General features: G+C 36.3%; 2 protein-coding genes across 2 annotated transcripts; one reads left to right on the forward strand and one right to left on the reverse strand.

The window, feature by feature from the left end:
• Positions 1 to 149: 149 nt before the first annotated feature.
• LOC136805492 (O(6)-methylguanine-induced apoptosis 2-like) lies at positions 150 to 2,106 on the forward strand. Its single transcript, XM_067062064.1, has 6 exons — positions 150 to 275; positions 405 to 808; positions 1,026 to 1,096; positions 1,336 to 1,388; positions 1,605 to 1,785; positions 1,968 to 2,106. The coding sequence occupies exons 1-6, from the start codon at positions 191 to 193 to the stop codon at positions 2,104 to 2,106; spliced, it is 933 nt and encodes a 310-aa protein (XP_066918165.1). The 5' UTR covers positions 150 to 190.
• Positions 2,107 to 2,158: 52 nt separating this feature from the next.
• Positions 2,159 to 13,123, reverse strand: LOC136805494 (acetyl-coenzyme A synthetase, cytoplasmic-like). The gene is made up of 13 exons (XM_067062065.1): positions 13,030 to 13,123; positions 8,828 to 8,931; positions 8,665 to 8,737; positions 8,028 to 8,197; positions 7,539 to 7,729; positions 6,952 to 7,069; positions 6,456 to 6,589; positions 5,887 to 6,019; positions 4,430 to 4,486; positions 4,209 to 4,295; positions 3,976 to 4,084; positions 2,497 to 2,696; positions 2,159 to 2,212 (listed from the first exon to the last, which is right to left on the reverse strand). Exons 2-13 carry the CDS (start codon positions 8,897 to 8,899, stop codon positions 2,159 to 2,161), a joined length of 1,398 nt encoding a protein of 465 aa, XP_066918166.1. The 5' UTR covers positions 8,900 to 8,931; positions 13,030 to 13,123.
• Between the last annotated feature and the right edge of the window lie 1,102 nt (positions 13,124 to 14,225).

Genomic DNA, 14,225 nt, shown 5'->3' on the forward strand with positions numbered 1-14,225 from the left:
TCAATTCGTACTGGCCAAGCTTTACTTTATTGGTCTGTTATCTCCAAATATCTGTTATCTCCTGTTTTTTTAGGCAGTGTAATTTCAAAAGATCTTGTAGGTGTAAATATGAAATATGACTTCCCGCGATACTTGTTTATTGAATTTCAGGTTTAAATTTCAATTCCGTTTCAGGGTTAAAAATGAGAAAATGCATAGTTTGACAGATAGCATTAGTCCAGCAAGTAAATATTTATCAAAAAATACAAAAGTTACAAGCGGGAAACTTCATAGAGGTAAGTTATGTCAAGTCTTTTTCTCGATTTCTCAACCTTTAAAATATGAGATGTGATAAACTATGACGATATATACGATAGAATATGATCTTCACCATCTGGTTGGGTATTTTTAAAATTCACTTTTAGGTCACAGTAAAATTGCAGCATCGGCATCCATTCCAAGTAAATACCAAACGATCGTCATTAGCAATGAAGAACGGAAAGGTTTTAGTTCGGGCACCAAAAGATTCTCAGATTTATCTCTAACTGAGGGTCCAGGCCCAGGAAATTATTCAATTGCTAAATCACTGTCTCATGAAAGTCACGTATCGCATTCTAAGAAAGGCTTAGGGGGTTTCGCATCCAAAGTTTCACGGTTTCCACAACCTTGGAATGAAGAGCATACAGTTGGCCCTGGACAATATGAATCCAATGGTTTCGCCTCCCAGAAAGATTTCAACAAAGCCAACTGCACTAGTAACTTTCACAAACCAATTGCTGTGAAGAATGAAAAGATGCAATACCAAACTCCTGCGCCAAACCAATATAATGTGAGTACTAATCTGCAATGACTTCTCAACCATTAATTTGAACATATAAATAATATGACGAAATTATTTATATCAAAGATATTTCAAAGACAGACCGCTCGTATCAAGTTTGTTTTAGAGGCAGTCTAAGTTTTTCTTGTAAATTCCCCTCAAAAATCGACGGTGGCTTTAAAAGGGGTTGATAGGTGTATGTTAATCCATGTTTCTTATTTTAAAGATTTCACAAAAACAAACGGGCAAAACAACTAGGGAAAACAACGTGGCAGCTTGCGCAGCATTTTCATCAAAGTAAGTATTCGTAGAAATCGATTGGACAATTTTAAAGGGCAACTTTTTATAGAATTGATCCTTGTGGTATGGCGTCTCCATGAGCTAAAACTTCTAGAATATAGATCAAAGAAATTTGTGACATTTTCTTTCCAAGATTGAAGATAACAGATGGAATTTGAGAAGCTGTACTTTCTCTTCCAAAGTCGCTCCTTGTTGTTTGATACAATAAACATACATTTAATTTTTAATTTTTGTAGAACCAAACGTGATTTTTTATCTCGCTTACCACAACGAGTTGTTCCAGCACCAGGTACGTTTGAGACAAAAAGGAAGTTAATTTTGTAAACGTCTTGTCATGCCACGTCATATATACCAAAATTTTGTCGAAATCTCAGGGAAAAGACTGAGAACTTTTGTGCTCTATTTCAGGTTAAACTAACTCCTTATTCTCAATACCTCTTCATAGATTAGAGTTGAGAATAAAATATTTTGAAAGCTTTGTTGAAATTTTTCATTTTTTCTTTAGGACAATATAACATACCTGACCCATGGACGAACGAATCTGATAACCTTCGTGGAACACAAGCTCCTTTCAAATCGACAACGGATCGCTTTGCGGTCATGAACAAAGCAGCGTTGGAAAACCCTGGTCCAGGATCATACAATCCCTACGAGAAACTGAAAATATTAAATAGAAAAAGTTTACCGTAAGAAGAATGGTTTTAATTGAGAAAGCATTTTAGCAATTTGATTGTTCTTCATTACCTTTGAGGGGACAAGATTTTAGCCACAAAAGAGTTGACTCCTCTAGCCTCGTCTAATCTATCTCTAAAGATATATCTTTCTGTTATTAATTAGTTGATACCTCTCACCCTTTTTGATTTTACAGACGAAAATACTATCTGTGTATATCAGCACCAGCTATTTCGATGCCACCAGAGCCAGATGCACCAGGACCTGGTCAATACGACTTGGTGGATTATGATGGAGGGAATCTATGGCCTCCATATATGAGGTACTCCCGGTAGTATTACAATCCAAAAATAAAATCACGAAAATGTTTATATATACAGGAAAAAATTAAGTACCTTTTTGTTTTAATTCGGAAACCAAGGCATCACAGAATCTGATACCCTAAAATGTTCAAAATAAATAAATTAAGCAATACAGTTACAGTGGTCAAAAAGGAAACGGAAATACTTAATCAGATGTGGCGTGACGAAGATGAGTGGTTATACTGTGATATAATAAATACACTACAATCTCTAATTAAACGAAGGACAGAAAGTTTATCCATCTCTGTCCTATTAAGCTTCTCTTAAATTCCTATTAAAAAGGGAAATCAAAGACTCGCTCAATGATCGAACGTTAAAGTCAAATAAGTTATCACAACAAAAAGATATTACATGTCAACTTACATTCTTAGGTGTGACAAAACAATAGATACCAGTCCCTTTGACAGGATGAGGGTAGCCAACAACTGCTGCTTCAGAGATAGAAGAATGTTCGACAATAGCACTCTCAACTTGTGCTGTACTTAGCAGATGGCCAGAAACATTCATCAAATCATCAATACGCCCAGTAATCCAGTAATAACCATCTTTGTCACGATAAGCACCTTAGAAGCAATATGAAATTGGATGAATTTATCGACTCTACAGTTTTCGAAGTTGTACCTTATCGGGGAAAAAAATGTCGGAGTTTTATTTAGTTGGGTTTTTTTTTCGTCGGGGAAAAATTTCGTCACCTAAAGGCATTTTCTTCACTTTCCTCCGACCAAAATTTCAAATTCGTCAATTTACAATGTAGTCACTTTCACCCAACTAAATTGTCCAAATGAAATGATTTCCTTCACTAGCTCGAAAAAAGATCATGTAATTCGACGTTTAAAGCACTAATTTCGGTTAATAAAGGTGTAAAAAATTTAGATTTTAATTTTGGTTGACATTTAAAAGATTGGGTAAAAGTTTTGGTCGGGGATTAAAAAATCGGGTAAAAGTTTTGGTTGGGTGATAAAATATCTTGGGGAAAATTTCGTCACCCCCTCAAAATTTTCGTCACTTTCCCCCGACATTTTTTCCCGATGAGGTATATTGGTAAAACCTCTAATTAACGGACACTCTAAAAGGCGGACACCTCTGATTAGCGGACAATTTCATTTTCCCCGGCCGTTTCCTAGCAAATCCTCATAAAAAAGTTTCTAAAAGGCGGACACTCAATTAGCGGACAAATTTTTTCGCAAGAAATGGCCAAAACCCCTATTTTAGCTCTCCAATTAGCGGACATTGAATATCAAACGGGTCAAAGACGTCCAAAATTGAAAAAAAAAATTTTAGATATTTTTATTTCAAGCACTTATTAGTCTTATTATTCAAATTATTTCTACAAATTTCCAGTTTTCCTTTGACCCATTCAACGAATTTAGGTGGGCCAAAGAAATCATAAATCACTGGTACTTCAAGTCCGTACCCACCACCTCAATTTAACCTCTTGCCAGTCACTCGAGCTCTTCTATGGCCTAGTGTCTGTAGATAAGTACTTTAGACCCCAATTTTGTATTTTCGACACCCTGGGATGGCCTAATTTCAAAATTGGAGTTCAGAGATCAAAAGTTTCTAAAAGGCGGACACTTCTAATTAGCGGACACTAACCCCTTTCCCCGATGGTGTCCGCTAATTAGAGGTTCCACTATTTCTGTCCAACTATATACACTCAAGAGATTTGGGTGGCAGAGCAGCATATGCATTTCGTCCTTATTAGGACTCGTCAGCACTGCATACATACATACATACTATATCCTAACTTCTGAGGAGTAGTAAAAGAAAAATGAGAAAGAATATAGGGACAGTAAACAGTAAAACACATCGATCGAAAAGTGAAAGAGAAGCAAATCATACCATCTCCAGCGCAATAATACCCAGGGAATCGTTCAAAATATGCTGCTTGGTATCTTGAGTGATTGCCATATAATGTTCTCATGAGTCCTGGCCATGGTTGCTTAAAAACCTGAAAATGAAAGAGTAATATGAGTTAACAAGATCCTCGCTAAAATGTAAAAACACGTTTATTCCATGGTAAATGTCTCCCACAAAGAATATTCAATACAAACAAAAATGTATAGAAAACATACCAAATATCCTTGGTCAACTTCAACACCTTCTTTTTCTTTGCCATCTTCATCCATGATGGCAGGCACAGCACCGAAGAAAGGAAAGCTCTAGAAGGAATTCGTAATCAAATTCATATGATATCATAATTTCACATTTTCATTACACATCAGATACAGACAAAAGACAGATATAATCACCTAAACTTTCACAATGTGTAAAACATAAAGCTCAAGAAACTTACGGCTGATCCAGGCTTCATCGTCGTTGCTCCTGGCATTCCTCCAATAACATGTCCACCCTACAAGTAATTATTACTGATTAAGAAATTTTGATTTAAATATAGTCGAACGTGCGCACCGCACTGGGCTCAACTTCAGATTTTCCCGTTATTAGAAGGCCCAATTGTAACATTTCAAATATTTAGTATTAGGTAGCAAATATACTTTGTCCGTTTTGGCTGAAATTTGGTACACTTGTTCCTTGGGTGAATACCTGGGGTGTTTTTATCTTAATTTTTTCATTTTTTTATGTGCGTTAGAATAGTGTCCTCGTCCTAAGAGCCTTTCAAAATAAATAACTTAGGAGAAAGTTCCTCAAACCTTTTGTGGCTTTTGTTCACACGTTGCTCTGAAAAATTAATTTCCCACAATTTATCATATACGAAAATTGATTTTAAAATTTATCAAGATATTAAAGTTTTCTTGGGTTCACAAATGTTTACATATATTCACCCAAGGAACAAGTGTGCCAAATTTCAGCCAAATCGGACCGTTTTTAAAGTCTCCAAGCTGCCAGCCTCGTTTTGGTGAAAAACTCGTCCCCAGGCCCCAAAAATCAAAATTTTCAAAAAATGAAAAAAGCACCCCCAGATATTCACCCAAGGAACAAGTGTGCCAATTTTCAGCCAAATCCGACCTTTTTTGAAGTGTCCAGGCTGCCAGCCTCGTTTTGGTGAAAAACTCGTCCCCAGGCGTCAAAAATCAAAATTTTCAAAAAATGAAAAAAATACCCCCAGATATTCACCCAAGGAACAAGTGTGCCAAGTTTCAGTCAAATCCGACCTTTTTTGAAGTGTCCAGGCTGCCCCAAAGTTTTAGCCTCGTTTTGGCGAAAAACTCGTCCCCAGGCCCCAAAAATCAAAATTTTCAAAAAATGAAAAAAACACCCCCAGATATTCACCCAAGGAACAAGTGTGCCAAATTTCAGCCAAATCCGACCTTTTTTGAAGTGTCCAGGCTGCCCCAAAGTTTTAGCCTCGTTTTGGCGAAAAACTCGTCCCAGGCCCCAAAAATCAAAATTTTCAAAAAATGAAAAAAAACACCCCCAGATATTCACCCAAGGAACAAGTGTGCCAAATTTCAGTCAAATCCGACCTTTTTTGAAGTCTCCAGGCTGCCCCAAAGTTTTCGGACGGACATACATACAGACAGACATACAGACATTGTCAGATTATAGCTCAACTGAAGTTGAGAACCACACTAAATCTATCACTCACTGAGATTATTACTGAGTTACTGAGTTCTCGAAACCTGGTTCAAGGACTGGTTTAATTTTCCAAAGTTCAAATAGGTACAAATTGACCTGACTAAATCTCTTACGGTCTGAGCAGACCTTAAAACGTTTAATTGTGTATAGGCCCGGAAATCGAAACATCGGGATCTGATATTATCAAGATTGAAGAATTCATAAAAGGCTTACAGTTTCAGTTTGCCAGAAAGTGTCAACGATAGAACACCTTTCTTCTCCAACGATCTTATAATACCACAACCAAGCCTCTGGGTTGATCGGCTCACCAACAGTGCCAAGAACTTTCAAACTTGATCGGTCATATCTTAAGAAAAAGAAAGCGTCATTTGAAATCTTGTTTTCAAATAATTCTTTCTTAAAGAACTGAGTGAATGGTGAATGACTATGACTAAAAACTACACGCTGTTATAAAAGAATAATTTCATTAGGACACGAGGCTCAATTTCGGAACAAATTAAGCAAACCATTTTAGAAATGGCTAGGAAGATACTGAGTTAAAGCCCCTTTTAAAAAAGACAATAAAAAGTATAGATAAGAACAACTTAAGAATATCTTAAGCCTGAAAACAACAAAAAAAGGCAAACTTAGATAAATTTTACTGATACTAATGAAAAAGCGTTTAAATCATTGTCAGGAAGTACAGATGGGAGTTAAAATAACGGTCGAATACAACACTCTAAGATCCTTCAATATTTTAAACGAGGAAAGCCGATTAGAAGATGAAACGATTTATGACTTACTTTTTGACAAAGTCATCACTAAATTTCATTAACATTCGAATTGCAGTTGGTGCTGTATAGAACTTAGAGACTTTGTATTTTTCAACAACGGCCCACATACGACCAGCATCAGGGTAGAGCGGAGTTCCTTCAAACTATAAAGTAGGTTTTGATAATTGAAAATTCATGTTTCCCTCTAATTCTTCTAGCGAATTACTCTTTTAATTATATCTATAGTGGGAAGAGTAAGAATCATAAGGTCAATGCGAGCAAAGGTGTAATGACGTTTTTAACCACCACGGTCTACATGCGAAAATTGTGGTTAAGAAGCAGAAATAACTACTTGAAGAACAGTCTTCAAGTCAAAACAGAACATCGATTTTATACTAAACTTATGCCCAGATTCTGTGAATTTAGCCGAATTTTAATACCGGAAAGCGATCTTTTAAAGCGAACTTTGACAAAGTGTAACAACTGTGAACAATAACTAAGAACTTTGAATGAATCGCAAATCTACCATAACACTAGTCGCAGCATTGGCCATGGGTCCATAGACAATATAAGAATGTCCAGTGATCCATCCGATATCAGCTGTACACCAGTATACCTCTCCTTCGTGATAGTCAAAGGAATATCTGAAATAAAGGGAAAGAATTTTGAATTCTGAGATAGATCATTAAAATCATAATAAAGATAATTTTTGAAAATAGAGACGAAAAACAAACGAATCACAATAAATAATTCACAATAGACTCGAGTGTCCTTTGACTAAACTGTTCCTTTCTGATAATTTATGGTGGTGGAGTGTAGTAGACTAGAATGCCAAAGAATTTTCCACTTTTATTTTAAAATTTTTCATGGAAAAACAAAAGGTATTCAGAAATCCAATTTAAAAATTCAACAAACTACAATAAAAATACAAAAATACACTCCTATTTTGAAATGAGTTTGTCACTTCATCATGATTATCTGTTTTCTCCAATAAGAGACTAAATCTGGGTTTATGGATTTTTACATGCTCAAGCAAATGCAAAAATTGAAGGCTCCCGTTTAACACCAGGCCACTTATTCAGTCTATAAAACGTAGCACTTATCCCTACTTACTTGAATGTTGTAGCAGCGTAAAGCATATATCCTGCAGTTGTGTGTAAAACGCCTTTTGGTTTACCAGTGGAGCCACTGGTGTAAAGAATAAACAAAGGATCCTCTGCATCCATCCATTCACATTGACAATCATTGCTTGCTCCAGTCATCAGGTCATGCCACCAAAGATCAACATCTACATTCCATGAAACCTTGACAGTAATAAAAATGAAAATGAAAAAATAACAGTCCATTTCCTTTGAATACGCATGGTTTTGAGTAATACATTGAAATTTTCAAAACTTTAAAAAGATCAACGTGATGGGCTAATAATACTAATAGAAAAAAAATACAAAGAATTTCAAAAACTCCTAGGTGCCTTATAAATGCCTCCTTGGTTTTTAAATTTCGATAAACCTCCTAGACCCCGTGTATGTATATCACTTTTATTCAAATAGACTCGACAGATAAGTTTATTTCACAAAAAAAAATGAAGTTTAAGTCACATACGGATGTTTTTGCTTTCTTTTGTTTTGGTGAGTGAGTGCCATCGCCCTCGGCTGATGAATTCTTTACAACAATGCACATTTTGATATCCACTCCATCTTCTCCACACTCTTTCAAAGCATTATCTGCTACTGTTTTCAAATCGATAGATTTATCTCCACGAACACTGTAGTCTAAAAGACAGTTACAAACTTAGGCTTGCTCAACTTTCAAATTTTCATTCCTTGCCTTGTTTGTTTTCTACTGATCTTTCCCAGCTATAATTACTGAGAGACCGAAACCGAATGCCAGCATAAAATTCATTCCCTTCAACACTGCATTAACGTCATTGGATTATATAACAAAAGCAAACAAGAAGCCGAAGCGAAACGAAGGCCCAGTGACATAGCAATTAATTATTAATTATCTGTACTGATTGCTACAAGGCGCCGTTTCTTCCAAAATGAACTTGAATTGACGAAGCGCTGCTTCTTTAAGAACAGACATACAGCACCACGGATAACGAGATGCTAATGAAAGACCCGATTCAGGCCCACCCATATTCAGCTCATGCGTTTTCTTTGCAATCAATCTTTTACCCTTTATTAAAGTGTAAAATAACTTAACTACAATGAAATGATGACAAAGAAACAATGTATACCTGCAGTAATTAATAAGCTACAATCTCCATCTTTCAAGCGCTCAGCAAGGGAATCAGCAGAGAAGCCTGCAAACTAGAAAACGAAAAGTGAATGAAAGTTATGCAAACACTTGAGTCTGCGTTTTCTAATCATAGTAAAGTAGATTGACCAATAATAACTTACAACAATGGAGTGAATGATACCAATCCTAGCACATGCCAGCATTGCTACCACTAGCTCAATGATCATGGGCATGTAAAGTGCAACCCGATCTCCTTTCTTCAGACCTACAAATAGCAGAGAAAAGTTTTATTTGACTGAATCATTGACTGTCCATAAAATTTGATGAAACTCAAGAAAGCTTATGCTGTGATGCGAATCTCATTTTTGGAACATGAAAGTTTATTTTTGAATGTTAGGTAAGACCAATTCAATTTGTTGTTCTACGGGCAGATCGTTAGCAAATTATGAGTCGGTCGGTCGGTAAAATAAAAATAAGATTTTTATTAATCAACTAAGGCAATTAGGCTTTAAGTAATATTTTGAAATAATCTTGGTCGAAAATTTATCATTCATCTTTGATGGAGTTTGTAATAAAATCTTTCGTGCATAGAATTCATGATTATAGATTATTTTCAACTTTTTTAAAGTCTAAATTTTTTAAATGACTATATTACAAATTTGTGGCATAGGAAATTCAATATTATTATTTTTTCGTTTGCACCATAACTCCAAATTTGAGTCAAAGTTGTTCTTTCAGACTTAAACCTAAAAATAGGGTGTGGTGGCCACCTGAATCGGCATCACTAGGTCCGTTAGCCACCACACCCAGAAGAACAACAACATGATGATGATGAACAACTCGTAAAGCAGAAGGAGATGTCCTATTCATTTGGCATTGAGTAACGCGAATCACACTGGTTACCACTCAAGCAGAACTGGACTTTTTTCTCCGCTGTTCTTCCAGGCCTCGCAAGTTTGGAAAACAGTAATGGCAAAAGGAAAGAAAAGACATAAGATCAGGACGGTCAAAGTATTATCGCAAAATGTACGAGGTATGAAAAATGACACTCGAATTGAAATCTGTTAAACATTATGAAAAAACGAAAATGCCATTGCAATGTGCATACAAGAAACATGGCGGAACGGAATCGAACTGTTAGAGAACGACTCTTTTAAAATTATTTCTGTTGGTCTTGATAAAAAATGTCCAACAGGGGAATAGAGGATCACAAGGCGTAGCAATTGTTTTGAACTCTGACGGAGAAGCTGCCTGGAAGGCAGGAGGTTATGAGATGTATACTAATTTTGGTGCTAGAGTAATGGCAGTGCGCCTCGTTTTGAGAGATCATGAAAACAGAGATATTGGAGTATTTTTGATTTCAACATATGCCCCCGTCGGAAATGCACCTGAGGACGAATGGGATTTATATTTCGATCAGCTCAGCTCATGCATCGCAAAGAAACATCACAATGACATTCTCTTGATCGGATCAGACACGAACTCCAGTATGGGTACTTCATCAGAAAACGAGGACCCTGTCGGTAATTTCGGAATTTCTCATATCAATAACTCAGGCAGACGCTATCGATCTTATCTCTCTATTAACAATCTCTCAGCAATGACAAGTTGCTTCAAAAAGAACGAGTACGGTACTTGGATTCATCCACGTAGCAAAAAACCACACCAGATTGATCATTTTATTGTGATATTGTCATTTTATTGACTAATAACCAAATCGAAAAACGATTGGATTTTAAATCACTGTTCAAGACTCAACCGTCATCATGGTACGAAACCAGCTTGGGAGTCCCTCAAAGCTCTTAATCACGGACTCTCAAAACCAAAACATTCAGTTTCTCGACAAATGAAAAAACCAAATGGTGCCTTATGTTCCACTCCTCAAGAAAATGCAACTGTCTTTTATGAACATTTCAACAATCTCTACAATAGAGAAGAAAACTTTAATGTATCCGTTCTCGACCCCATCCCTCATCACGACATCGTTCAAGGATGCGATCATGATCCAACTGAGGATGAAATCAGAAAAGCTATACAAAAATTAAAGAACACTTCTCCAGGAGACTCTGGTATACAACCACAAATATGGAAATGTTTGATTGATCATCCAGAAACAAGTCAAGCTCTTACCAACATCATACTTTCAATTTGGCAAACTGAAAAATATACCTAATGACTGGAATGTAGGACGTTTGACGATTCTACCAAAGAAAGGCGATCTTGGTTTACCAAAGAATTATCGTGGGATCATGTTACTTGAGACTGCTTACAAGATAATTGCAATCATTTTACATTCTCGCCTATTACCAATCGAAGAAAATCTTGACCAAGAACCGCAATGTGGGTTTAGACCTGATCGAGGCTGCATTGATGCTATTTTTACAGTTAAAACAGCCCTTCGCAAACGACGAGAGCACGGAAAAGAATCCTGGGTATTTTTTCTTGACCTAGTCAAGGCTTTCGATCGCGTACCCAGGCAGTTACTATGGCTTATCTTAGAGAAATTTGGAGTTCCACCTAAATTAACCAGTCTTCTTAAATCCTTACATGAAAACTTCACCGTTAAATTCACCGTAGACGAAGTCACGCATATAATATCATGTACCATTGGCGTGAAGCAAGGGGATATTCTCGGCCCCATACTGTTCACGTTTTTTCTTGCAGCTGTAATGATCACCTGGAGAGCAACCACCAGCCTACCATTGTGCATTTTTTAGATCAAAACAGGATGCCAAAATGACCGGTCGGAGCTACCGTGCATACGGCGAGGAGTATGAATTTCAGGACTCTGAATATGCCGACGACACAGCCCTCGTTTTCGACTCAAGAGAAGACGCTAGTGTTGGTATACCGCTCTGTATGACCCATTTCGACTGTTTTGGAATGGAGATCCATTCGGGGCCACCTGATTCGAAATCTGTCGTTCTTTTCTGCTCGAAACCACCATGTATGTATGACGATCCTGCAACCTTTGATCAAGCTGACCTATCGAATATAGTTTTTGGTGACAGATTTATTCCTGTTGAGCGAGAGTTTATTTATCTTGGTAGCGTCATAAGTTCCGATTCCTCAGATGATCTTGATGTTGATCGTAGAATACAGAAAGCGTGTAATGCATTCGGTATGATGAAAAGTTCATTATTTTCCCGCACTAAGATAAAGCTTAGTGTCAAAGCAAAAGTTTATCAAGCATTTATTCTACCCATCTTATTATATGGTGTTGAGTGTTGGAGCTTGACGGAAAAGCTTCTTTATAAATTGAGAGCATTTCACCATCGGTGTGTACGAAGTATTTGTCGTGTTACTTTACTCGATCGTAAACGTACATCTGATCTTCTCGATAAACTTTCTATGGAATCGATAGACACCTACATTTGTCGTCAACAGCTCAGATGGGCTGGGCATGTAATGCGCATGCCTTGGAATCGCCTTCCACGGAAAATGTTGTCGTGCTGGGTCCGTTCTAAACGTCCTCGTGGTGCTCCGAGATACACATACGGTCGATCTCTTTTTAAATGTTTGAAAAAATCTGGCATTGATACTAATGTTTGGCATGATTTGGCTTTGAATAAATTAGAATGGAGAAATTTGATTCACTCTGTGAAAATTGATCCTTGATGATAATTACTTGACTAGTGTATTTCTTTTTACTAAGACAATACTATTTTATTTTCCGAATAGCATAGTGTTTTATTAGTTTTTGAAATTTATTTTATGCGCTGTGATCCTCATGCTTTAGGCATGTGGCCTATGCCCTTATTTTTGGGTAGGTTTAGTCTCTCTCTCTCTCTCTCTCTCGTTTGCAGCAAATGCGGGGTCGGTCGCGCCCGTAGAACAACAAATTAAATTGGTCTCGCCTTAGTGGTGACACACCAGCCAGGTGATATCATAAAAACAGAAGAATGCCATAACTGATAGGCACTTTTTCTCAAACCATAATATTATTAATTTCCTGGTAGGAAAATCCAGGTAGTGACTGAATTTACAATACAAACCAATTTCGATTTGTGTGATTAAAAAAAAGCTTTCAAAACATATTTTGATTGAGCAGAGAGAAGCAACTTAATTTCCCAGAACAATGTAGAAAAATCAAATTAAAAATCAAAATGATATTTTGAAAAAAAATTGGGAATCAGGGATTAGAGATTGTTCATACAGTTTGTCTAAAATTAGTTTATGACATTTAAACTTTTAAAGTTTTTCTCATCTGGAAACAAGCCTATTATAAGTATGTAATGACTGCTTTTGCCAAAGTCTGTTGCTAAACAAACAGCATAATATCAGACTAACTGCTCATGCATTTGCACTTGGAAAGTTGTTGGGTTACCTATTGTTTACTTTGAAACTGTGACTTTTTACATACCTTTTGATTTTAAAACATTTGAAAATTTGCAAACTTCATCCAATAATTGTTTGTATGTGTAAGTCTTGCAGTTGGCCGGATCATTCCCTTCCCTTAAAAAAGTTCAAACAAAAAACAATACCTTGAATTCATCTCAACAAATCAACATCTACTATAATATAAATACTTATTTTTCTTGTCAAAATTGTGTATTATTCTAGTTATTTTGGAACTTATGCTTTAAAAGTTGATTTGACCAAATCTATGCTCTAAAGTCGAGTTTATAGGCATGAAAACCTTGGGGGCTCTGCATTATACAAAGTTGGGCATGCCAAGATTTTAGACTCCTTCCTTCACTTTTCTTCTGCGAAAAAAGAAATTATTCTGAAAGGTATTTTTTATGCTAACGTAGGCAATACAAAAACAAATTCTTTTTGAATGTGCCCCTATCTTTAACAGGGTGTCTACGAACTTTTTTTTCAGGATTTTTAAGGTTTTCAAGGTTTTTTTGGTCATTTTTAAGTGGGTTTTCAAGGTTTTATTTGTAATTTTTAAGTGGTTTTTCAAGGTTTTTTTGATACTTGTGACAGATAGTCAGAAGACTTTTATTAGATACTACTAGCAGACATCGTGAAAAAGAAATATTCAAAGGCAAATAGATATAAGAAAACTATATCATAATAATATCTTTTAGACATATGAACCATACAGGGTGGGCAGAAAAAGTGGTCAGGCAAAAAATCAGTGCAAAATTAGTGAATTAAAAATTCCATTTGTCTTTGGTTAGTTGTGCTTAAAATCTTGTAATGCATTGATAGAACCCCCATCCACTAGGAAGAGAGAACCCCTATGTATTAACTCCCCCTAGGAAATACATTTGAAAATTCAGATCCCCCCTTAGGAAATCCTATAGAAATTTCTCTCCTTTATGCAATGGCTTCGACCAATCAATCAAAAGGCAATTTTATAGAGACGCAGGATATTTTTGTTAAAAAGAAACAATTTTTGTACACAATTTTAATGTAGTAACTGGCAACTGGCAACCCATCTCCTAGCAATTTCAAGCTTTCAGCACCCCTTGTCTTGGTTTCATCAAAATATGAAGAACATTATGGAACTGTGTGAGAATGTCATCAGGCAGGAAGAGAAACTTTCAAAGTTTTGGAATTTCAATGGCACTAATTGCAGCACTTAAAGATAAGAGCATTCAAACTCAA

The sequence above is a fragment of the Clytia hemisphaerica genome, unplaced genomic scaffold, assembly GCF_902728285.1.
Source record: "Clytia hemisphaerica strain Z4C2 unplaced genomic scaffold, Clytia hemisphaerica genome assembly, whole genome shotgun sequence".
NCBI classification, from domain to species: Eukaryota; Metazoa; Cnidaria; class Hydrozoa; order Leptothecata; family Clytiidae; genus Clytia; species Clytia hemisphaerica.